We start from the raw sequence: 24,527 nt of genomic DNA on the forward strand, positions 1-24,527 counted from the left end.
GAGGTGACAGAGTCCCAGCCCGGATTCCCTGAGAGGTGACTGAGTCCTCTGAGGGTCCCAGCCCGGATCCCTTGAATGGTGGCAGAGGTGACAGAGCCCTGCGAGGGTCCCAACCCGGATACCCTGACTGGTGACAGAGGTGACAGAGCCCTGCAGGAGTCCCAGCCTTGATTATCTGAGAGGTGACAGAGTCCAAGCCCGGATCCCTTGAATGGTGACAGAGGGGACAGAACCTGCGAGGGTCCCAGCCCGGCTCCTCTGAGAGGTGACAGAGGGGACAGAGCCCTGCGAGGGTCCCAACCCGGATCCCTTGAATGGTGACAGCGGTGACAGAGTCCCAGCCCGGATTCCCTGAGAGGTGACAGAGCCCTGCGAGGGTCCCATCTCGGATCCCTTGAACGGTGACAGCGGTGACAGAATCTCAGCCTGGATTATTTGAATGGTGGCAGAGGTGACAGGACCCCAGCCCGGATTCCCTGAGTGGTGACAGAGGTGACAGAGTCCTGAAGGAGTCTCCCAGCCTTGATTCTCTGAGTGGTGACAGAGGTGACAGAGCCCTGCGAGGGTCCCAACCCGGATACCCTGACTGGTTACAGAGGTGACAGAGTCCTGCAGGAGTCCCAGCCTTGATTCTCTGAGTGGTGGCAGAGGTGACAGAGTCCCAGCCCGGCTCCCCCTGCTGCTGGCGGAGCCCAGCGCCGCGCAGGGATTATTCCGATTATCCAGGGAGCGCTTTGGGAGCGGGCAGGGGAAGCGGCTCTTTGCCCCCCTCCTTCCCTGCCTGCCAGGAAGGAGCTGCCCAAGCTGGTCATGAGACTTCTCCACACTTCCCAAAGAGGCTCCTGAAGTTGTGGCGCTGCCCCCAGAGCAGACGCGCAGGCTCGGGAGATGGAGAATGAGCTTGGCAAATCTGTGGACAATCAAATGGACAAATACATGTAATAACTTGGAAGTTTTCTTGCTGTCTTTGCTCTTATCCTGCTTCCTTTTTATTTTTTTTTTTTCCTTCTCCTATCCTGATGTAGCCGTGCTGTTAACCCTTTCCCCTCCCTGATTTAGCGTTACAATAATGGGGAAATCAGAAAGCCAAATGGATATTGTGGAAAAATCGACCAAATCTGGGAGGAAGCCCTGGAGCTTTGTGGCCATCGGGCTGGCTGTCCTGCTGCTCCTCATGACCTGCGCTGCCGTCGCCCTGGTGATCCTCTATGCCAGCACCAGAGGTAAGAACCCGGGAATAATCTGAATTATCTTCCCCTTCCCTCTGCAAACAGCAGGAAAAGTCCTTTTTTGTTGTTGTTGTTTTCTTTTTTTCCCCCCCCTTTTTTTTTTTTCTCAGAGCTAAATGAAAACAAAAACACAGGGAGACCATGAGGTCACCTCTGTGTGGGACTGAGCTCTCCCTGCCTTGTGCACAGAGATTGTGTTGGCTTTCACTGAAATTTTGAGTTATGCTCTGCAAAATTCTATTATTTTATTTAATTCTGTGCAGTTTGTTGTTTTCAGAGCTGTTTTGACAAAGCTGATGTGCTGTTTTAAGAGGGAAGGTATGTGTCTGTGTGTAAGGACTGACATTTCCCCATTTTATCCAAGCACAAGCCAAGATTCATTATTGCCAGGGTTTTTAAAGCAACAGCTGCTTTGAAACACTTCTAAAAACAATCTCCCTGAAGGGGAAATTGCTTATTACAATGTGAAAGCCTAAAAAGAAAAATAAAAAACCACTTGCTGCTGAGGAAAAGGAGACTTTTCAAATATTCCATCAGGCAGTTGGATCTCTAAGTGTGATTTGCTTCAGCGACTTGAACGCAAATATCTTGCCAGAAACCTGGCATTGAGGCACGTTAGTTTGAAGTGTTTTGCCTAAATATTTAAATATTTTAACTGCAGAGCACACTTGGTAAAACCAAAGTTTTCCCACTGGCACAGCAAGTGCAAAGCCCCACTTTGAAACCCTGTGAAGCATCAAATGCTGGGGAGCAGCTCTGCCTCGTGTTTGCCACTTCCATTAAAGCCTCTTGGGCTGGGAGCTTTGTTAAAACACTGGAGGGCGAAATTAAAGTGGGAGCAGCGAAACTGGAGCAAAACACAGCAGCAAAACACAGTCTCTGCCTCCCCTGCTGCATTTCCAGCACTTGTGAGTGAAACGCTGCACAATGCTGAGCAATAATTCATGAAAAACCATTGTTATTGTTCACCTTTTTTTGCTACCAGCAAAATCTGAGTGTTTGGTATTCATAAAGTTCATCAGAAAGTTGATTCTGTTAGCTCAGGAGAGAAATTCCCCAGAGCCAGGTCCTGCAGGAGGAGTTTCTGTATCAAACACTGAGCTTGGCATTGGGTTTTGCTGCCTGCATGCAGGAAGGATTTGGGAAATCTGCCCCACATCCTCTGCTGGCTCCAGACAATGCAGAATTCAGGTATTAATAATATTTACCCAAGTGTTGGTCTCATCCAAACCCAGAGGCGGGGTCTGTGCTCATTACATGTGTTTAAGGAAGGCTTATCTGTGAGAAAAACAGATCTCAAACTTAAATATTTTCTCATATCTGCAATTAAACTTTCCCTGGAAGTGTTCCCCAGAGTGCAGGGCTGGTGTTCTGCCGCCCTGTGCTCCTCACACCCCACCAGATGTGTCCAGATGTGCCCTGGAGCCACTTTGTGCCTCTGTCCCCATCCCAGCCCACAGCTGGAGCAGCCACCAGTGTTAGGTGATTCCAGGTGGGAAATGAAATTCCAGGTGGGAGATAAAATTCCAGGTGGGAAATGAGATTCCAGATGGGAGAGGAAATTCTATGTGGGAAATGAAATTACATGTGGAAGATAAAATTCCAGGTGGGAAAGGAAATTCCAGGTGGGAGATAAAATTCCAGGTGGGAAAGGAAATTCCGGGTGGGAAAGGAAATTCCGGGTGGGAGATAAAATTCCAAGTGGGAAAGGAAAATTCAGGTGGGAAAGGAAATTCCAGGTGGGAAAGGAAATTCCAAGTGGGAAATGAGATTACAGGTGGGAGATAAAATTCCATATGGGAAAGGAAAATTCAGGTGGGAAATGAGCTTCCAGGTGGGAAATGAAATTCCAAGTTGGAAAGGAGATTCCAGGTGGGAAAGGGAAATTGCAGGTGGGAAATGAGATTCCAGATGGGAAATAAAATTCTGTGTGGGAAATGAGATTACAGGTGGGAGATAAAATTCCAGGTGGGAAAGGGAAATTCCAAGTGGGAAGGGAAAATTCAGGTAGGAAATGAGATTCCAGGTGGGAAATGAGCAGCAGGAGCTCCATCCTCACAGACCACTGCCCACATGCCCTGCCTGGGTCAGGAACTGAAGCAATGAGAGCTCTTCAGACTCTTCCTGCAGCAGAAATATCTATTTTTTATTTGTCTTGAAAAGTTTTGTCCCAGTGCCCCCCTTAGCTCTGTTTTTCTCAGCCCATTCCCAATGCTCAAATCCCTTTTCCCCATGGGAAAGGCACCTCTGGCTCAAAGCTGTGCCACAGAAATCCCAAAGAACATCAGGAAAAAAACCACAAAAAAGGAAAAAATACCCAATGTGGCTGAGCACCCTTCATGTCACACCAGTGTTATCCTGGGCATCTCCTATTGCTAATTCCACTGAAATGTTAATTTTGCAATGTGCAGGGGGCACTGCATTGCTCACCAAGAGCAGATCCACATTTCTCACTTCACCTTGATGCACCCTTGGTCACAGTGATACTATCCAGGCTTCCAAAAATCATTTTTTTTCACTTGTAATTAGGAATTAAATTAGAAAATTAAAGCACTGCCTGTCCTGCTTTGCATTCACTTTTTTTCTTTTCATTTCTGAAGGCATGTTTAGGCTTTGTGCTTCAGGGGGAATATTTTTCTGCTTGTGTCCATCTTGCAGAAGAGCACTGTGGTGCATGAAATGGGCACAGCAATAATTCCTGGAGTTCTGTTAATGCTGACTGGGATTTTTATTTCTATTCCCAGCCAACAAAAACACTCAGGCTCTCACAGCAGTGCAGTTACAGAGGTCTGGACACAATCTGGGGATTTTTGACATCCAAGGAACTTTTCAGACCCAAAAAACCACCCTCATCTGAGGGTATTTCTGCTGAAAACTTGGGCTGTTGTTCAAGAAAATTAATTCAGATAAATAGATAAATACCTGTGTTTCTATTGAAAATTTGGGCTGTTCTAGAAAATTAATTGAGATAAATATATAAATACCTGTGATAAATATATAAATACCTATTGAAAAATAAATATATAAATATAAATTAAATAGAAATAAATATAAATATATAAATACCTGTGATAAACATATATTTATATTAATACCTATTGAAAACTTGGGCTGTTGTTCTAGAAGAGTAATTGAGATAAATAAATAACTGTGTGTCTACTGAAAACTTGGACTGTTGTTTCTAAAATAAAATTAAATAAATAAATAAATAAATGTATTAATAAATTAATTAATTTTATATATAGATATAGAGATAGATAGATAGATAGATAGATAGATAGATAGATAGATAGATAGATAGATATAGATAAATCTATAAATAAATTATCCATTTCAGTCCTGCCTGGTCCCTGGGAAACAATGAGAAATTGTTTCCGCAAATCTTAACAGATTCTACCACAAAATTCTTGGAATACAATGATTTCTTCCTCACGTTGCTCTTTGCTGTTGCTCCTTTCCTTTTTGCCCTTGAACTGCTCATTTCTTTCCCTCCAAGTATTTTATTTCCCCCTTGGAGATTCAGTGGGCTTTTAGGTTTGGTTTTTGCAAAATTGTTTAATTATGGGAGGGTTTAACAAACTCCACAAATTTGGCTTGGCTTCATCCGGCACATAAAAATAACACCCAACAAATGCTGAAACAAACACCAAAAAAAAATGAAAAAAGGGGGGAAAAGGAAAAAAGAAAGGGAAAAAAAAAAAAGGAAAAAAAAAGAGAAAAAAAGAGAAAAAAAGAGAAAAAAAGAGAAAAATATATAACTATCTCTATGAAGCTTCCCATTGTTCCAGGCATTTTGCTCCTCCACTGTTTGGGTTTCCAGACTCAGAATTTGGGCAGGACAGCCCAAATTCAGGGCAGGACACAGAATACACAGAATTTTGCTCTTGCAGATGTGCTCCCACCCAGCACAGCCAGGCTCAGCTGAGCCCTGAACGTTCCCCAGCACAGTGGGGGCTTTTTATGTCATTTCCAGTGATGAACTTCAAAGCCCTCTTTTCTCCCCCACTGTTTTATTTCCCTCTGAATCGCTGTAATCTTGTTTGCTCTCATGTAAAGCACTTTTACTTGCAATGAAAGTGATTATTTGGTAACTCTTTTCTGCAAGCAAGGATCAAAAACAAAGCTTAAAAATGGCTGAATCTGCTGGAAAGGACCAAGATTTTGTTTTTCAGAGTGGAACCACATAGTTGCCTATTTGATATAAGTAGCAAAGCATTTGATATAAGGGTAGCAAAGCAAGGCATCCAGTTTTTTAAATGGGAAATTAAAGCAGCAAAATCAATTTCCATCTCCCAGGCCAAGGAGATCCCCCAGATCCCTCAGCCTCAGTGGCTTTGAAGATGCTCAGAGCATTTTAATAATTATCCAAAAAAGGATCCCACGCTTTGAGCAGACTGTGGAGGCAGTTAGCAGGTAGAAAAGATGGTCTCATTCTCCTTCCAGGAGAGATAAAACTCACTGTCAAGGCTGTTGAAGTGCTGCTGCCAATAAATTTCCCTCAAAAATCCCCAGATTTCTTCACAGTTGTCATCTGATGTCCTTGACAGGCGCCAACATTTCACTCTCCTGCTCTCAAAGCGCCGAGCTGTCACCGAGATTGGGCTCTGGTGAGTGATTTTGGGAGGAATTCCCTTCCCAAACAAGTGATTCCATCTGCTTTCCTCCTCTCCCTGCAGGTTCCCACTATGGCACCAACTCGGGCAGCATCTGCACCACCCCTGGGTGTGTGACAGCAGGTAATGGGGTGCTGGGGATTCCTGCTACACTGGGGAGGCTGTGAGGGCTGGCACTGAACCTGAAAAAAAAGAGATAATTCAGAGTTTAAGGTGAAAAGGAGTGAGATTTCCCCTTGGGTAAGGAATATCATTCATGAGAGGCACAGGAAAATTGCCAGGGTGGCCAAGGCCATGGACTCACCAACACAATCTGTGTCTGTAAGCAGAATAAAACTCCCTTTAGACTGAATTTTCTCTCTCATGGGACATTCACGTTTTTATTTGTGGCATCTACACTCAAGAGAGGTGAGGGTAAAGCACAGATGTTCCCAACACCCCCATGGGAACTCTGGTTTTTTGGGCAGTGCCTAAACTGGAGCTCAGGGGAGCGCTGGGCACTGTTCCCTGCAAGGTCTTGTGCTCTGGGACAGCTCTTCTGCCATCCAGATGTGCTATTCTACACCTGCCATTCACATCTGCAATTCTGCATGTGCCATTTTACATCTGCCATTCCACACCTGCCATTCCACATCTGCCATTACACACTTGTCATTCACATCTGTAATTCCGCACCTGCCATTCCACAGATGTATTTCTGTATCTCCATTCTACATCTGCAATTCTCCAGACCTGCCATTCCACATCTGCAATTCCACATCTGCAATTCCACATCTGCAATTCTTCATCTGCAATTCTTCATCTGCAATTCTTCATCTGCAATTCTCCTTCTGCCATTCCACATCTGCCATTCACATCTGCAATTCCACATCTGCCATTCTCCAATTGCCATTCTCCACCTGCCATTCCACATCTGCAATTCTCCATCTGCAATTCCACATCTGCAATTCAGATCTTCCATTCCACACCTGCCATTCTCCACCTGCCATTCTCCACCTGCAATTCCACGTCTGCCATTCCACATTTGCCATTCCACACCTGCCATTCAGATCCCTTTCTAAGCAGAAAACAGGATTTCTCAGGTCATAACATGCAGGGATTGAGTCTTGCCAAGCAGCTCCATGAGTGTCCCCAGCAGTCCCAGGGGCTCCTGGGCATTCTGTAGAATTCAGCTCTCCACTTTTGCTGCCCAGCTGCCAGAATCATCCAGAACATGGACCCCACAGCTGACCCATGCCAGGATTTCTACCAGTATGCCTGTGGGGGCTGGCTGAACAGGCACGTGATCCCAGAGACCAGCTCCAGATACAGCATCTTTGACATCCTGAGGGACGAGCTGGAGATCATCCTCAAAGGTAGGCATGGAGCTGCTCCATCCCCAGAAACCTGTGCTCATTTCAGAGCTTCCTCGCTGCACACCAGACAGAGAATTAAATTTGCACAGAAGCGTTCATTGGGATTTTTTTTTTTCCCTCTGGTTCTTTTATCTCTCCCATTTTGTGGGGACATCCTGTTCCCACTAAAAATTATCCAGAGGTGATTGGGTGCTGACTCCAAAAGGAGCAGGACAAGCTGTCTGCAGGGCCTTCACCTGACACTTTATTCCACTAATAGCATGAAGAGCTCTCTGGTTTGACAGTAATTGCAGCCCACACTTCACAGGCCTGAGGCCTCAGGGATTTCTGTAAAATGATCAAAGGTCCCCAGGGCACAAATCTCACTGCAATGGTTCCTTCCCCAGGTGTGCTGGAGACTTCAGACCAAGGGGACAGAGAAGCATTTCAGAAAGCCAAAATCCTTTACAAGTCCTGCATGAATGAGAGTGAGTGTCTTGTTGCAGCAATTCCCCTGTTCAAAACCAGCTGTACAGAGAAACCAAAGCATTTTAAGCAAAATCCAGTCAATATCTGTCGAATCCACGTGACCTTGCCTGGAAAATTCATCTTCAGATGGATGAAAATGCCTTGGTTTTTCATTAAACCTCAAAATACCCATTTGGGATGTGGAAAGGGTGGATGTTGGTACCCAGCCCTGGTGTGGATGCAAAGCCTTTCCTTTAGAAGGCACAAGCCTGGCCCAGCTCATCCTTCCCAAACCAACCCACTCCAAATCAGCCCTGGAAGTATTGCAGAAGTTATAATTATTATATTATATTATATTATATTATATTATATTATATTATATTATATTATATTATATTATATTATATTATATTATATTATATTATATTATATTATATTATATTATATTATATTATATTATCTTCTATCTTCTATCTTCTATCATACATTATACATTATACATTATATATTATATATTATACATTATATATTATATATTATATATTATATATTATATATTATATATTATATATTATATATTATATATTATATATTATATATTATATATTATATATTATATATTATATATTTTATATCATATTCATATATCATATATAATATATCGTATATCATACATTATATATTATATAGCATATATTATATTAATATATTACTTTTATTTTATTTTATTTTATTTTATTTTATTTTATTTTATTTTATTTTATTTTATTTTTATGCAGAAGTATGTTCATTCCTTTTCTGAAGACTTATAAAGAATGGCTTCAGGATATCTCTTATTTTTTGCTGTCTTATTTATGACACATTCAGTTGCAAACTCAAGCTGTTAGGCCGTTACCTATTTTTCCTAATTTTATTTTTGTATGAAAACAATGCAGAATTTGTCTTTGCTCCCTCAGGTCTTATAGAGCAAAGAGATTCCCTGCCCCTGCTGGAGGCCTTGAGGATGGTTGGAGATTGGCCAGTGGCTTCTGCAGACTGGAGTAGGACCAAAGGTAATGCTGGGCCTGGGAGGGCTCATCAGAATTATTTACTGAAGCAGGGAAGCCATTGTCACCAAAATAAATCCTTCCATTTTCAGTTCTCTTCCCAAACACAAGTCAGGCTATCACACATTTAACACTCATTGATCCATTTAAATAGATCTCCAAAATTTCAGCGCGTGAACTGCACAGCTTCAATCAGTCTGACACAGATTGACAAATTAACTCTGTTTTATTTTTTCCCTTTTATCTCCCAGAGCCAAGCTGGAGCATGGAGGAAACCCTTTCCATCATGAACTCCAGGTTTAACAAACGTGTCCTCATCGACATGTTCGTGTGGAATGATGACAGGGATTCCAGCAGACACATCATTTATGTAAGGAAAAAAAAAAAGGACAGGGAATTTTTTATATGCCAGAAAATCCTAATGGATCATTATTTACACTGCAGAGAGATGAGTTTCTCATTGAACAATAGTGGTAAAATGTAGGTAATTTGTATAAAACTCTGTACCTTGAGAGTCAGTTCTGTCTCAAAGACATATTGGGAAATGTTTTATGGCAGCAGAATTTTTGTTTCAGCAAAAGAAATAAGGATCAATGGAGCTTTTGCTGATTTACAGCATTTAAGGGCTGTAAATTCTTGTGACTTAAAAAAAAATGAGGATGAGGTTTGAGATATAGCAGGAAACCATGGGTTTAAAACACATAAAGGGTATTTCAGAGTTTGTTGATGGATGGTTGTGCAAGAAGTTCAGCCTTAAAATCAAGCAATGTAGAAAAGTTACTTAAATTTGTTCTTGGGTCTTCATGGTTAGTGAAAAATTTTGCTTTTTAACCCACACTAAGATCCACCCTGTTGTTACCTGGAAACCCAGAGATAAGAGCTGCACCCTCCAGCTCCTGCTGACCACTAACCAGAGAAATGCATTTTCCTTCAGATTGACCAGCCAAGTTTGGGGATGCCATCCAGAGACTACTACTTTAATGGGGGCAACTATCAGAGAGTAAGTATCCCTTGTTTTGATTTACTCTGTGCACTAAAACAACTTTATTCCTTATCCCTGTTCCTTCAAAAACTCCAATACATGAATTTTCACACTGTGCAACAACCACAACTAGGCTGTGGCATCCATTGCTATGTTTTTTTCCTAATTAAACCAACATTTTGTAAAGTTTACAAAAAGACTGAACAACAGTATAAATACTAAGCTGGGCAACTCTTGAAGAAGGTTATGAGAAAATAAAATTGTGTTTTGTAGCTTAGGCAGTCTCTCATTTTGAAGAAAAGCTTCACATTTTCAGTGCAGATTTGCTTGTATCTCCCTCTGAATCCCTGATGCTCGGCAAGCAGGAATCTGCTGCCACTTACCCTCCCCTTCCCCCAAAATTACATGAAATTGTGAGAGATTATTTTCTAGCTGCTTTCCCCTGCCAATGCTCGGGGCAAAACCACTGATTCTGCAAAAACAGTTTCTGTAAATACACAGAAAGCTCTTGCAAACAGAGCCAGATAATTTGTCTGTTTCCAAGATGAAAATACTGCTTTAGTACATTTTATTTTCCTCAATTATGCCTTGCTAACAAAGAGCATTTGCAGCCCAACATCAAACCAATTTTCCTAACAAGAATGGAAGGGAATACAGAGGGACAACAATCAGCATTTGAGTCTCTTTTGTCTTGTGGCTGTAAAGGCAGATGAAAACATCAGTGGGAAGAGTTTTCTTCTCACTTCAGTGTGTTTGGCTGCATTTTATAGAGAATTTAGCTAAAATATAGCCCTGTGAGGATAACAGGAGATTGTCCCCACACCTTCCGGGCACCTTTAGGTGCTGCCAGGTTTTGGGACAAAACAATCTGGAAATGGAAAAGTGTGGAAAGCTGCTGAATCTCCCCTGCAAGTGTCACCTCCACAGCAGCACCCACAGCAGAAAAAAGGGATATTTATGCATTGGGGCATGAAGGTCAGACACAGATTGACTTGGAGGAGGTAGGAAACCAGGTAGAGTGCAGAGACAATCCTAAATTAGAGGAAGAAAACCAGTTCTGCTCAATACAGCTTTAATTTGAAGGCACAAAGCAGGGGGGCTGAGGCTGTGCTTTTAATCCTAATGACCAAGGAGGAGACACAACCCCTTTTTATTTGTATTTACCAGCTCGCTGCCCCCAGACAATGAGCCCAGCTCTGATGACCCAAACTCCCCCCGTGCTTAGTCCAGCATCTTTTGGCAAAACTCCTCCTGAGGCCTGGGGGAGTCTGGCCTGATTAAGGCTCAGCATTCAGCCTAAAACCACAAATCATCATCTGTAAGTGCCCAGACTCAATTTCACCACAGCCACTGTGTTTATCTGGCTTCTACAGAGGGAGAAAAACATGTGAGGAGAAGAACAGGTAGCATGGAGTTTTCCTGCATCAGGGATCAGCACTCCCTCAGCAGCCAAATGTCTTTTCAAGGCCCTTTCTGAGGCATAAATCAGTCAGAGCCTCCCCATCAGGAATAAAGCAAAGGTGCCACTGGGAACTGTCTGGAACAGAGCTCTCCTTTCAGACACTAAAACCAGACCTGAGCAGATTTATGGTATTACTTTCAGAGAACTCAAACCTTCCCTGTTCGCCCTGGAATTTTGGATCGCTGTTCCCATAGTGTAACTCAAAGCACAGAGCCTCCTCTTTGCCCAAGCAGTAATTCTAACCCAGAGTGCCAGGCTTGCATGGCACAGAGAAGGAGAATTTTTGTTTTGAGGCTGGCAAGTGCCCTGTAAGGTATTCATGAGAAAGAGAATGATTTGCTGGATCAGAAATGTGAAGATGAACCACAGAAATAGTGAAGAGAGATGTGCTGGTGTTCACAGGGGTCTCAGGTTGAGGGAAGAGATGAGGATCTGACTTCATGTTTCAGAAGGCTTGATTTATTATTTTATGGTATATATTACGTTAAAACTATACTAAAAGAATAGAAGAAAAGGTTTCATCAGAAGGCTGGCTCAGAATAGAATAAGAATGATAACGAAGGTTTGTGGCTCGGCTCTGTGTCAGAGCCAGCTGACTGTGATTGGCCATTAAATACAAATATCCAACATGGGCCAATCACAGATGCACCTGTTGCATTCCACAGCAGCAGATAATCAATGTTTACATTCTGTTCCTGAGGCCTCTCAGCTTCTCAGGAGGAAAAACCCTAAAGAAAGGATTTTTCATAAAAGATGTCTGCGACAGAGAGATTTTTTACAAGGGCCTGGAGTGACAGGGCAAGGGGGAATGGGTTCAAACTGACAGAGGGTAGAGTTAGAGGGGAAACTGGGATGAAATTCCTCCCTGTGAGGGTGGGCAGGCCCTGGCACAGGGTGCCCAGAGAAGCTGTGGCTGCCCCTGGATCCCTGGAAGCATCCAAGGCTGGGTTGGACAAAGCTTGGAGCCGCCTGGGATAGTGAAAGGTGTCCCTGCCATGGCAGGGGTGGCACTGGATGGGCTTTAACGTCCCTTCCAACCCCAACCATTCTGGGATTCTATGAAATGATGGACAGCAAACCTTTCCTGCCTGTTCTGTGTCCGAGTGCAGGTGAGGGAGGCTTACCTGCAGTTCATGATCACCATCGCCAAAATGATCCGCGAGGACAAGAACGTGTCCAGGGATGATTCCTTTGTCCAGGAGGAGATGGCAAAGGTCATGGAGCTTGAAACAGAGATTGCAAATGTGAGTAGAGAGCTCAGGAAATCCTCAGGAAGCTGTGTGGACAAGGGGTGAGGGGGAAGAGTCTCCTGCTGGTTTGTGCAGGAGTTTTCAATGCAGAAGAAAAGCCACAGACCAGAACAAGTGGGGGAAGAAGATTTTCTGTGCCATGAGCAGCCCAAAAATCAGAGCCCCTGTGTCTCTAATTCTGCCTGCTGTGCTGCTCCAGTCCCAGCCTTATTTCTATTTGGAGCTATTCTAAAGCAGGCTAATTCACCTTCTGCTAGCCATGCATTGGGATAACACCAGGGCAGGCAGGCTCCCTTGTATCCTTAATAACCCACAGCACCCTAAAAATCCCCCAGAAATCCTTCCACTCTAAAGGGAACAGAAGGAACCACTTGGTTCAACATATCCCTGAAACATTATTGGTTCCTGTACTGAATTTTTGGAAGCAGCACTGGGCACAACCAAATGATTTTCCTTTTCCCCAAAACGAACTGGTTAATCTGAATATTGTTAGAGTGTGTGTGTGTGTGTGTGCACCTGCATGTGATTTCAGCCATTGATTCCTGTAATAACCTTGTGAATGTCCTCAGGCCACCACCCCAGCAGAGGAAAGGCACGATGTGACCCTGTTGTACAACAAAATGACCTTAGCAGAGCTGCAGGAAAAGTTTGCATTCAATGTAAGTGTTTCATGAGCAGTCTCATCCTTCAGGGTCTCTTAACTACTTGCCAGTTGGAAATGGCTTTGTGAATTGGTCAGTGCTTCAACAAAGAGGTATAAAATCATTCCCATTCCTGATTTTACCCTCAGAATCTCTTTAAAAGCTGCATTCAAGGCCATAAGATTGTCAAAAGTTACTGAGGTATTTAATCATCCAACACTGGAATGTCTCTCTGTTAAATTCTGCCTAGGAATTTAACTGGACCTTCTTCATCCAACGTGTCATGTCTTCAGTGAGTGTTCAGGTGGACCCAGAGGAGGAGGTGGTTGTGTATGGGATGCCTTATCTGCAAGAGCTGAAAGCAATTATCTCCAAGTACTCAGCCAGGTAAAGAAACTGCAGGATAGATAAAACAAAAGTCACAGGAGGATTGCTGAAATGTCAATTATTGGACCCCCTTTGCTAGTTCTGAGCTTCTGAGGGAAACTGAGACTCCTGTAAAATACAGGAAATGCTTTTGGAGGTTTCAAATTCCAAATACTGCAGCACAAGGTGCCTCACTTGCTGCTTGCTTAGAAAAGGTTAAATGGGAAGGAAAAAACAATGACAGGCTTAGCTCTTGTTACATTCCAGAAGGAAGAAAAATAAGAAATGAATCCCAGAACAGACACGACAGCCCAATCCTCGGGCTGGATAACTGCAGTTAAATGAGATGCTGTGACACCCAGCACTGGCAGCAATGATTTCCTTCATTGTCTCCATCCAAAATTCAGATTCCCCTCTGTCTGCCTGCCCTAGGGCTGGTTTTTAGAGGGGGTTAAGCTCAGCTTTGCTTTCCCACACAGCACCATCCAGAACTACCTCATCTGGCGGCTGGTGATCGACCGCGTCAGCAGCTTGAGCCGGCGCTTCAAGGACGCTCGGGCCAGCTACAGGAAGGTATTTCCTCTCTTCACCAAGAGGAGAGCACCACTGCCCCTTCATCATCACCAAACCCAGCCTGCCTGGCACAAAAACCCAGCCAGGGCTTTGGAAAGAGATGAACTTTAGGCTCCCTCCCAGCCCAAACCATTCTAGACACTGGGATCACATTGTGGAATGCTCAAACACGCCCAATCGCAGCAGTGGGAAACTTTGGGTTAATTTTGGCAGTGGTTTGAAAGCTTTGGGTTAATTTAGGCAGTGCTTTGAAAGCTTTGGGTTCATTTGGGTGGGTTAATTTAGGCAGTGGTTTGGAATTTTTAGGTTAATTTAGGCTGTGCTTGGGTTAATTTAGGCAGTGGTTTGAAAGCTTTGGGTTAATTTAGGTGGTAGGTTTAAACCTTTGGGTTAATTTAGGCGGTGGTTTAAAAGATTTGGGTTAATTTAGGTAGTGGTTTGAAAGCTTTGGGTTAATTTGGGCAGTGTTTGAGTTATTTTAGGCAGTGGTTTGAAAGCTTTGGGTTAATTTAGGTGGCGGTTTGAAACCTTTAGGTTAATTAGGTGGTGGTTTGAAACCTTTTGGTTAATTGAGGCAGTGTTTGAGTTAATTTAGGCAGCGGTTTGAAAGCTTTGGGTTAATTTAGGCGGTGCTTTGAAACATTTGGGTTAATTTAGGCAGTGGTTTGAAACAACTGGGTTGATTTAGGTGGTGCTTTGAAAGCTTTGGGTTAAGTTAGGCAGCGGTTTGGAACCTTTGGGTTAATTGAGGTGGTACTTTGAAACCCTTGGATTAATTTAGGCAGCGGTTTGAAAGATTTGAAAGCGTTGGCTTAATTTAGTCAGTGGTTTGAAAGCTTTCGCTTAATTTAGGCAGTGCTTTGGAACCTTTGGGTTAATTTAGGCAGTGTTTGGGTTAATTTAGGCAGTGTTTGGGTTAATTTAGGTGGGGGTTTGGAACCTTTGGGTTAATTTAGGCAGTGTTTGGGTTAATTTGGGCAGTGTTTGGGTTAATTTAGGCGGTGGTTTGGAACCTTTGGGTTAATTTAGGCAGTGTTTGGGTTAATTTAGGCGGTGGTTTGGAACCTTTGGGTTAATTTAGGCAGTGTTTGGGTTAATTTGGGCAGTGTTTGGGTTAATTCAGGCGGTGGTTTGGAACCTTTGGGTTAATTTAGGCAGTGTTTGGGTTAGTTTAGGCGGTGGTTTGGAACCTTTGGGTTAATTGAGGCAGTGTTTGGGTTAGTTTAGTCGGTGTTTGGAAGAGCTTTGGGTGGATGTGGGCTGTGTTGCTGCAGGCCCTGTACGGGACGACGCTGGAGGAGGCGCGCTGGCGGGAGTGCGTGAGCTACGTCAACAACAACCTGGAGAACGCGGTGGGAGCCATGTATGTCCGGGAGACTTTTGCTGGTGAGAGCAAGAGGATGGTATGTAGTTTACCCTTCATACTACTGTACATCCACTCTGCTGGCAGCTCTCTGGTCAGAGAGAGGGAGGAAGCCAAATGAGCTTTGCCATGAGTCGGCCTGGGAAGGTTTAGGGAGCTGGAGAGAAAGAATTCTGAACAATCTGCACCTGGTGTTTTGTAATAAGCTGTTTACAGCCCATAAGGTTGTTTGCAAATGGGTGTCTTCTTAATTAGCTAATGGTGTTTTGATTAAGGGACTAATCAGGTCCGCCTGTAGTGGACTAGAATATAAAAAGGAATGGGTTTTCTGTCGTTCATGACTCAACAGCAACACATCCACAATGCCCATTCCCTCTGGTGCCTGGGAGAGTTATCCACCAGTCAGGAAGGTGCAAGGACTCATTTGTGATGCTCTTTTATGTCACTGTTGTATTAAGAACAACATTTCACTCCAAAATCTCAGAAGGCATAAAGCAAAACTTTATTACCAAACTCCCCATATTTATAGGCAAGATTGTTCACTCAGAACCTGATTGGTTCTCAAACAATATTTCTCATGCCATTGGATAGTTAGGAACAACGCTTTCTTGTACATTTCTCTCTATAAAGTCACGTACAACATTCCAAATGTTCCTAAATACCAGGTGCACAGACCAAGATAAGAATTGTTTTAATTCTTTTCTCTGAGCTTCTCGCAGCTTTTCCCAGAACAATGCCAGGGAAAGTTATCTGTTTGACTCCCTGACAAAAACTGTCACATCCACACTTTGAGGTGCTCAGTACCATGGTTTAGAGCACAGAATTTGGAGACATGGCCTTCCAGCAGGAAGCTTTTCATCCCTCCCTAGCAGGGAATAGGGCATGGCAATGATGAGTGTCTCCCTGGCTCTCTTTCAGGTCCGAGATTTAATAGAGAAGATCCGCGAAGTGTTCGTGGAGACCTTGGATGAGTTACAGTGGATGGATGAGGCATCCAAGGAGAAAGCTCGTGAGAAGGTCAGACACAACAAAGAACTTCAGTTTTCCCTCATGAACATGAAATATTTGGAATTTTGTAGTATCACCATATCCAGTTTCTCCACAAACAAGAGGCAAAGAGGACATTATGATCCTGTTACATTCTCCTTTCCTTTCAGTCCTTTGTTAGCCCACATCAATAAAAATGCCAACTGGATGTGACGTAATTCCCCCCAAAAAAACCTTTTCCAACTTTTAATTGACCTCAGGACCATCAGCACCATTCCAAAGCCAAGAAAAAACCAAAACATTTCACTATTCTTTGTGTTCAAACTTTGGTAAAAACAACCCAACAACAGCACACCAACAAAAACCACAATTAAGAGGAAACATTCAACTCTTTTCTTCCAGGCAATGGCAATCAAAGAACAAATTGGCTACCCAGATTACATTTTGGAAGATCACAATGAGAAACTGGACCTGGAATATGCCAATGTAAGTGTTTTGTGCATATCTCACTAAATCCCTCAAAATAAACCCCTGCCTTTGCTTTCTTCCCACTGGAATATTTGTACCTGTGCAACTGCCCTTTCCAAGGACATTGAAATAAACACATTAATAAATAATTGGTGCAAAGAACCAACTATTCAGTGAAACCATGCAACCAAAACGTCCTTTAGAGGACACTCAGTGGGACGAGGAGTTCCTCTTCCTGCTCGGCTGACCAATGGATCCCTGTTTGTGCAGTTAAACTTCAGTGAGCACAGCTACTTTGAAAACATCCTGGAAAACCTGCGAGCTGGAGCCCAGAAGAGCCTGAAAAAGCTGAGAGAGAGAGTTGACCAAGACATGTGAGTTTCCAGACAGAACCACAGACACAACCTAAATTCTGGGTTCATGGTGGGGGCGTTCAGCTCATGCTGTGGGTACCTGGGAATGCCTGGGGCTGAGATAATCAAGGAGTTAAACAATTCTAAGATGAAGTGAAAAATGCTTTTCCCTTTGAATGTTGTTTGTTTGGGATGAAAGCTGCCCATAAAGAAGCCACCAGCAATTTCCTAGTCTCAGGAATTCTTCACAGCTGTGATCAGTGCACCCTTTTTCCTACATGAATTCTTGCCTTATATAATCTCTTTATAAGGGATTTTTCCTTCTTGTTACAAGGTTCTTCCCTCTCCTAACAAGGAAATTATATTTCTTTATATATCCACCCATACATTCCTGAGAATATATATATATATATTACATATATATAGATATATAGTACAAATATGTGTGTGTATGTATATATGTATACATATATATATACACATACATATATACATATATATAGAGATATATAAAGATAGATAGATATAGATATAGATATAGATATAGATATAGATATAGATATAGATATAGATATATACAGATATAGATAGATTAGATATAGGTATATATATAGATAGATATAGATTATATATATATATTAGATATAGATACAGATATCAATATAGATATAGATATAGATTATATAGATTATAGAAATAAATAATCCCTGAAAGGATTATATCCTTACAATTCTTTCCTATATATTTTGCACTTTTTAACCAGAATTAAATTTCAAAAAATGTCTGGGGGAAAAAAACCCATCATGACTGACTATATGCAACATTTATTTTCAGATGGATAATTGGAGCTGCAGTGGTCAATGCATTCTATTCCCCCAACAGGAACCAGATAGGTAAGTTTAAACACTTTTAACCAGCTGTTTTTTTCCACAAAACAGTTCAGGTTTGCATCCAGAGGCAAACCTGCCTGTGCCCATCCAGGAATTGTGGGCAAGGCTGCCTGGCTGTTCAGCTTAAGCACTTTATTGATGAATATTCAACTCCTCAGTATTATCCCCTGTCACTGAGCAGCCTTGGGTTTGAAAGCCAAGTGCCAGCACCCAGAGAATGCCCCCAGTGTGTCCTGGGCTGCTCCTGCTGCTGAGTTTTCAGCCCATGGGGCAGCTCTGCATTTGCCCTGTGCAATGACACTGCTAAGAGCCACCCAGTCTGCAGAAATTAGGCTGAGCTTAATGTAAATGCTGCTTGGGTCTCAAACAGGGAGATACTGCAGCTGCAGATGTGCTAAATTAAACCTTTATTAGCTTGTCATTTTCCATTTAGCAAGAGAGAAACGATTTCGCATGAGGCATGAGGTTGTTTCTAATCATTTTATATTTTCTGTTCCTTCCTGACCCTTACACCAAGCAAACAATCTGCAAAATCAAGCCATTTTACAGCATTTCCCTCCTTCTCCCCGTCTTTGCAGTTTTTCCTGCTGGGATTCTCCAGCCCCCCTTCTTCAGTAAGCACCAGCCCCAGGCCCTGAATTTCGGAGGGATTGGGATGGTTATTGGGCACGAGATCACGCATGGCTTCGATGACAACGGTGAGGAGATGACTGAAAAAATGGTTTTATTTCAGCTAAAACTCGTGGCAGGAATGGCAGGGATTAAAGTGCACTGGGATTGAAATCCCTGCACAGCCACATCCAGCTCAGCAGCAATAGGAGCACACTGGGAGCACTCCATGGAAGGTTTTGCAGGGAGTGTTTCCTGAACAAAGCACTGGAATTAATCAGATGTTTAAAAAAAAATTGAGGAAATTACAATTCTCAGGGGAAAAAAAAAAGTTATTTTTAAAGCATCATCACATCAGGAACACAAAGCAAGCAGATCCATGGGCTCCTGAATACAGTGAAATCTGTGAACAACATTTTTGGGATAGAACAAATGTCAGCAGAGTCTTGAAATCCCAGGAGACTTTGTTTTTCTGACCCAAATGCTTGAAATAAATTGGCTTTTTTAAGTTTCTCAAATGTCATGTAAAAGAATTTGGGGGAAAAGCTCACTTCTGACTCTACAGGTCAGGAGTTTCTTCCACGTGGTTTTTTTGTGCTCAATAAGTTTGTGCAGATGAGAGAAACTGCCTCAGAAACTGAGTTCCAGAGCAAAGAAAAGCCTTTTTCTAGCCAGAAAACCAAGAACACAAACTCCAGAACATCAATTCCAGCTTTTAATTCTCTATAAACCTCAGTTCTGACATGTGGCCACACAGAACCAGCACCTCAGAGCTGAGGGAAGGTTTTGTTACACCATATCTGCAAAATCCACTTGGAAATAAAACCAGGCCTTGGAGCTATACCTGGGCTGCAGACTGAACAGGAAATCAGTGAATTAAAGGGCCCACAATTCCACTCCTTTGTGACAAAGAGAATAAACTGTGCCCAGAATATTTAAATCCAAGGAGGAAAGAGGGAGTGCAGCTCCAACATCCCGGCTGCTACACTGCAAGAGTTTTAAAATCCTGCTCAAAACTTTCCTTTTGTCCCTGGGTTTTCCTTCAGGAAGGAATTTTGACAAGGATGGGAACATGCTGGACTGGTGGAGCAATTTCTCAGCGCTGCATTTCAAGGAGCAGTCCCTGTGCATGGTGCACCAGTATGGGAATTACACCTGGGAGCTGGCAGGGGGACAGAACGTGAGTGACAATAACAGCCACAGCTCTGGCTATGCACAAATATTGAATTTAACAGGGGATAAGCATAAACCCCAGCTACTATAGGACTGGGATGAACTGGGGACTCTGGTGTGGCCCAGAAAGCCCAGGGTCTGTGTGCAGTGGTGTTCTGTCTATATTATATTATATTTGTGTTATATATTATATTATATTATATTATATTATATTATATTATATTATATTATATTATATTATATTATATTATATTATATTATATTATATTATATTATATTATATTATATTATATTATATTATATTATATTATATTATATTATATTATATTATATTCGGGTCATATTCGTGTCATATTTGTGTGTGTCCTGTTCCAACCTACAGCTCTTACCCTGTGATTTCTCTAATTTCATTCTCTCCTTTCTTGTCCCAGCACAAAGTCACAGCTTCTCTCTGTTCCAGGCATGTCAGGCTGTTGTATAACTGGCCTGTCATTCTTTTTTATTTTGTTTTAATTATTATTTTTACAGGTCAGTGGCATAAGCACATTAGGAGAAAATATTGCAGATAACGGAGGAGTCCGACAGGCTTATAAGGTAATCCCCACCTTTAAAACCTTAACTTTACCTGTTTTGTGAACTATTCTATGCTAAAATTTGACAATTAACAGGTTTTTAGCATATTCCAAAAGCAAAAACCTCAGCTGCACACCTGGAAGCTCATGAGCCCATGGCTTGCTGCCATTCTTGCACCCAGAAGCAGCCCAAAGGTGGAGCTGAGGGGATGTCCTTCCCTACAAAGAACCCTAATAGATATCACAGTAAAACCTTTTATCTGTGGTGTTAAGGGTGTTTAGAGAACACCCTGAATTTGAAATCTAAATTCCAACCCTAAGGGACACCATTCCAATTAATTACTTCATTAGGATTGTTCTAAAAGCCATGACAGACGTGGAGGGGATGTGCCTGCACACGGAATCCGTGGATGTTCTGTGGTGCTGGATCTCTTTTTACCCTCATTCTCCCTTCTGTTTCATGCTTTGGGATTGTCTCAGCACCTGGGAGGCTGCAGAAACCAGAGTGTTGGGAATTAACCAGCATGAGGGCACATTAACTTGTCTCCATCATGTCAATATACCTAAAAAAAGCAAATTGGCCAATTAATGTGCAACAATAACAGGTAATGGATTTAACATTGAGCAAGGTTGTTATCTGCTATTTAATGAGCAGTTACCTGAAGAGAGAAAATCATCACTATAGAGAAGCAGAGAGATTTAACACTTTATTTACAGATACAAATTCCTGTAGAAAGAGACCATGAAGTCAACAGTGCTTATGCTGACAGCTTTTTCATAAAATTCTCTGCACTGTTTGTATTAGAGACAGAAAATGTATACAAATACAGAAGGGAAGCATGCTGGTTAATGCATATGGTGAATAAAATCCCTCCTCCCATTCAAAATCCTCCTGCTGCTGCTCTGAGTTGCTCTGTGATCATTTCCAGGCCTATTTGAAGTGGCTGGAACAGGAAGGGAAGGAGCCAAAGCTGCCTGGACTGAACATGTCCCACAAACAGCTTTTCTTCCTCAACTTTGCCCAGGTGAGAACACACAGGGCTGTGCCTCAGGCCCTTGGAGCAAACCCCTGGAGGAAATCAAGGGCAGATAGATCCGTCCCAGAGCACCAGACCTTGATAAAACAAAAGCTAATTAATAAATAATTACATCTATTCTACCTCTCTATAAAACATACCCCAGTGTTATCACAGCAAACTGGGATGGTTCTAAGGAAAGCTGAGAGGTTCCCGACATGAATTCCCAATACTGACCCACTAATGATGAATCTCCCTGTGCAGGTTTGGTGTGGCTCCTACAGACCAGAATATGCCAGCCAGTCCATAAAGACAGATGTGCACAGCCCTCTGAAGTACAGGTGCGTTTTTATTCATTGTCCATATTACCTGCATTTCCTAAAGCATCCCATATTCTGAACTGCAGTCAAGTTCTGAGGTGTGGGTGGGATGGATGGAGATGAGAGATTTTTGAATCCAGGGCTTGAAATTTGGGGTTTATTGCAAAGGACCTGGATGCAGGGCCCTGCTGGGAGATGCCAGGCACAGCTCAGAGCAGGCCCAAAAAGGGAGAGAGGTAAAGAGCAAGAAGGCAAGAGTGTGGTAAAGAGGATGAGAGAGTGAGGAAGATTAAAAGAGAGAGAAGTTCTCATTACAATACCATGAATCTTCTTCTCTGTTGAATATTCCAGTTTTCACTAACCAATCTAATCCAAGATACAAATCCTATAGCATTTGCATACAGCCTATAAGAATCAGTACATTACCATACTGTGTTACATTTTAAACCCTAAAAACTCCTCTTTGGACCCCTTCTGCCAAGCTGTAGGGTCTGCTCTGAGCCTTGGGCCTGTCTGCAAGCAGAGGGTGTTGTTTGATCAAAAGGGAATTACCTTCAGCCAGCCACACCATTGTTTTCCAGTTGTTCAGTAACTAAAGGATCTCAAAGCTTGCTTTCATTTCAATCTCGCTTATAGTCTCCATATTCTCAAAATCTTTTGCCAGGCAATCCTATTTACATGGCTTTCCTTCTTCATCTTCCCCAACGTGAGGCCCCAAACCACTTTCTATCCCCCAGGGCAGCATTTTCCATGTGAATGAGAGTCCCTTCTCTTTGTTTAGGGTGATGGGCTCCCTGCAGAACTTTGAGGCCTTCTCAGAGGTGTTCCACTGCAAGAAGGGCTCGGCCATGCACCCCGCGGGGACGTGCCGCGTGTGGTAACCCGCCATGGCACTCTGGTGCCACCACAACCAGCTGCTGGCAGGGATGTGCCCGGCGTCCTGCTCAGCCCCAGGGGCAGCAGCAGGGGCAGCTGCTGCAGGGAGAGCCAGGGAAGCCCTCAGCTGTCCCAGAGCCGCTGGGAACCTCACAGGGGTGGCGGGGATGGAGCCCGGGGCTGGCAAAGCCGCGCTGCGTCCCCGGGCTCAAGGACTGTTTCCAAGGACATCCTGACTGTTACTGAGACTCTGCTTCAGGGTTACAAGGACTCGTTCTCACACAAGGAAACGAAACCAACAAGCAGCCACGAATCTATTTTTCAGGAAGGAATAATAGTTTTAATACGCCAAGCCCCGCTTTCTGGGGGCTCAGCAATGCTGTCTGAGACTGTTCCACTGCTCCGTTTCCAGTGTTCTGCTTCTGGTTCTGGTGCATTTTTCCCCCAGAGCAGGTTAGGGCTGGTGTAAACTCTCATGCTGTCTGTGCCCCTGCACTTTGATCACTGCTTTGTGGTTCATGGATTGCTATTTGTGGTGACAGTGAGCTCTGTGTCAAGATGCCTGTCGCACTCTCCTCCTGCACTTGAGTTCCTCTGCTCCAAAGAACCCCCTTCAAGTGAGGCATCACCACAATTATCACATTGTAGGAGTACAAATTCTGTCTTTATGGCTAAATTACAGGGTCCCACCCTTCAGAGATATATTTAAAATTATGCTTATTCTTGTAGAAAGTGTATAAAATACCTTTTGCCAAATAGCAGACATGTATCCATGGAAACAATTAAGCTGGTTTTAATCCTGTGCCTTTTTATTTTGCCATAGGCTATTTTTCAGTATTTACACTTGAAAATGTAACATGTATTAATTTTTAATAAAATTTAAAAGGAAAAAAAATCATGGTGGTGAATTCAGCAAGGATTTCCCTATGGAGAATATGGGGGGCTTTCCTTGGTAAGCATCCTGCTATAATGAGAATATCTTAAACTTCCAGCATTTAATAGTGAGTTTTCAATATTATTCCAGCAAATGCTTTTCTTTTTAGCATAGGAATCATTTGACAGCAAGGGTGTAACTGCCTGTGTGACTGGAGATGGGCTATTAAAGGTTCTGGCACATGCAACTGTTAAAGGGAAAACTAAAATGTGCCTGGAAGGGTTAATTCCAAGTGAATTAACACTTGCACATACAGCACATGGAAGTTCCTCTATTTTTTTCATGTAAGCTTATCCCATCTTGAAAGAGCCTGAATGAGAGATGTGGGACTCCAGGCAGCTCTTCAAAATGCATTTTATTGTATACAAAATGCAGTTTATTCTATCCAAGATGTCACAGCAGTCCAGCTGTGCCCACACACAAACTGGAGATGAGAGAAATGGCCCTGAATCCCTGCCGACCACTGTGTTACCTCCCCACAATCACAAAATGCTTCAGCCCTATGGGAAGTTGTGCACCCAGAGGTGTTTTAAATCGTGGACAGCGAGAAGAAGCTTTATTAGATGCTGAGGAAAAGAAGATCCTGATGTTTCCCAGAAGGAAATGAAGCTTTTCCCTCTCCCATGCTGCCACCTGGTGACAAATCCTGCTCCAGCTCCTAAAAGACCAAAATTCACATCCAACAGGAGCAGCTTTCAGCTCCATCGAACCACAGCTGGTGCTGACATCAAATCCTGCAAAAAAATTCATTTTTAGTTGGTGGATTGCTGATCCTGGTGGATGCTGCACCTCAGTCCCCGGCTGTGCAGACATCCCTACAGCAGCTGGGATTTTGCACAGGCATTCCTATAAACCAGAGTGTCTGAAACACCTTACTCTGAAAAACCACCCAGAACTAATTCTGCTGAAAAAACTAACACAGTAAAATTAAAAAAAAAAAATTAGAAAAAATTAAGAGGTTGTCTATCATATTTTCCTTGAGAAAAAAAGCCAATATTTCCC

At 42.9% G+C, this 24,527-nt stretch overlaps 1 protein-coding gene across 1 annotated transcript; it reads left to right on the plus strand.

The window, feature by feature from the left end:
- Positions 1–1,059: 1,059 nt before the first annotated feature.
- Positions 1,060–22,596, plus strand: MMEL1 (membrane metalloendopeptidase like 1). The gene is made up of 22 exons (XM_058039398.1): positions 1,060–1,223; positions 5,906–5,965; positions 7,036–7,197; positions 7,584–7,664; positions 8,601–8,696; positions 8,942–9,060; positions 9,625–9,690; positions 12,244–12,378; positions 12,954–13,043; positions 13,276–13,412; positions 13,871–13,964; positions 15,239–15,367; positions 16,246–16,344; positions 16,717–16,800; positions 17,053–17,156; positions 17,970–18,028; positions 18,604–18,723; positions 19,681–19,814; positions 20,336–20,401; positions 21,309–21,404; positions 21,660–21,736; positions 22,497–22,596. The coding sequence occupies exons 1-22, from the start codon at positions 1,070–1,072 to the stop codon at positions 22,594–22,596; spliced, it is 2,262 nt and encodes a 753-aa protein (XP_057895381.1). The 5' UTR covers positions 1,060–1,069.
- The last annotated feature ends 1,931 nt before the right edge of the window (positions 22,597–24,527 follow it).

The sequence above is a fragment of the Melospiza georgiana genome, chromosome 22 (assembly GCF_028018845.1).
Source record: "Melospiza georgiana isolate bMelGeo1 chromosome 22, bMelGeo1.pri, whole genome shotgun sequence".
In the NCBI taxonomy this organism is placed as follows: Eukaryota; Metazoa; Chordata; class Aves; order Passeriformes; family Passerellidae; genus Melospiza; species Melospiza georgiana.

Excerpts from the sequence above, each read along its gene's own strand:
- MMEL1 (XM_058039398.1), top strand. The coding sequence starts at position 1,070 with ATGGGGAAATCAGAAAGCCAAATGGATATTGTGGAAAAATCGACCAAA. Across the intron at positions 12,379-12,953 it reads TTGAAACAGAGATTGCAAAT|GCCACCACCCCAGCAGAGGA; the intron begins GTGAGTAGAGAG and ends GAATGTCCTCAG. Across the intron at positions 17,157-17,969 it reads GAGAGAGTTGACCAAGACAT|ATGGATAATTGGAGCTGCAG; the intron begins GTGAGTTTCCAG and ends ATTTATTTTCAG.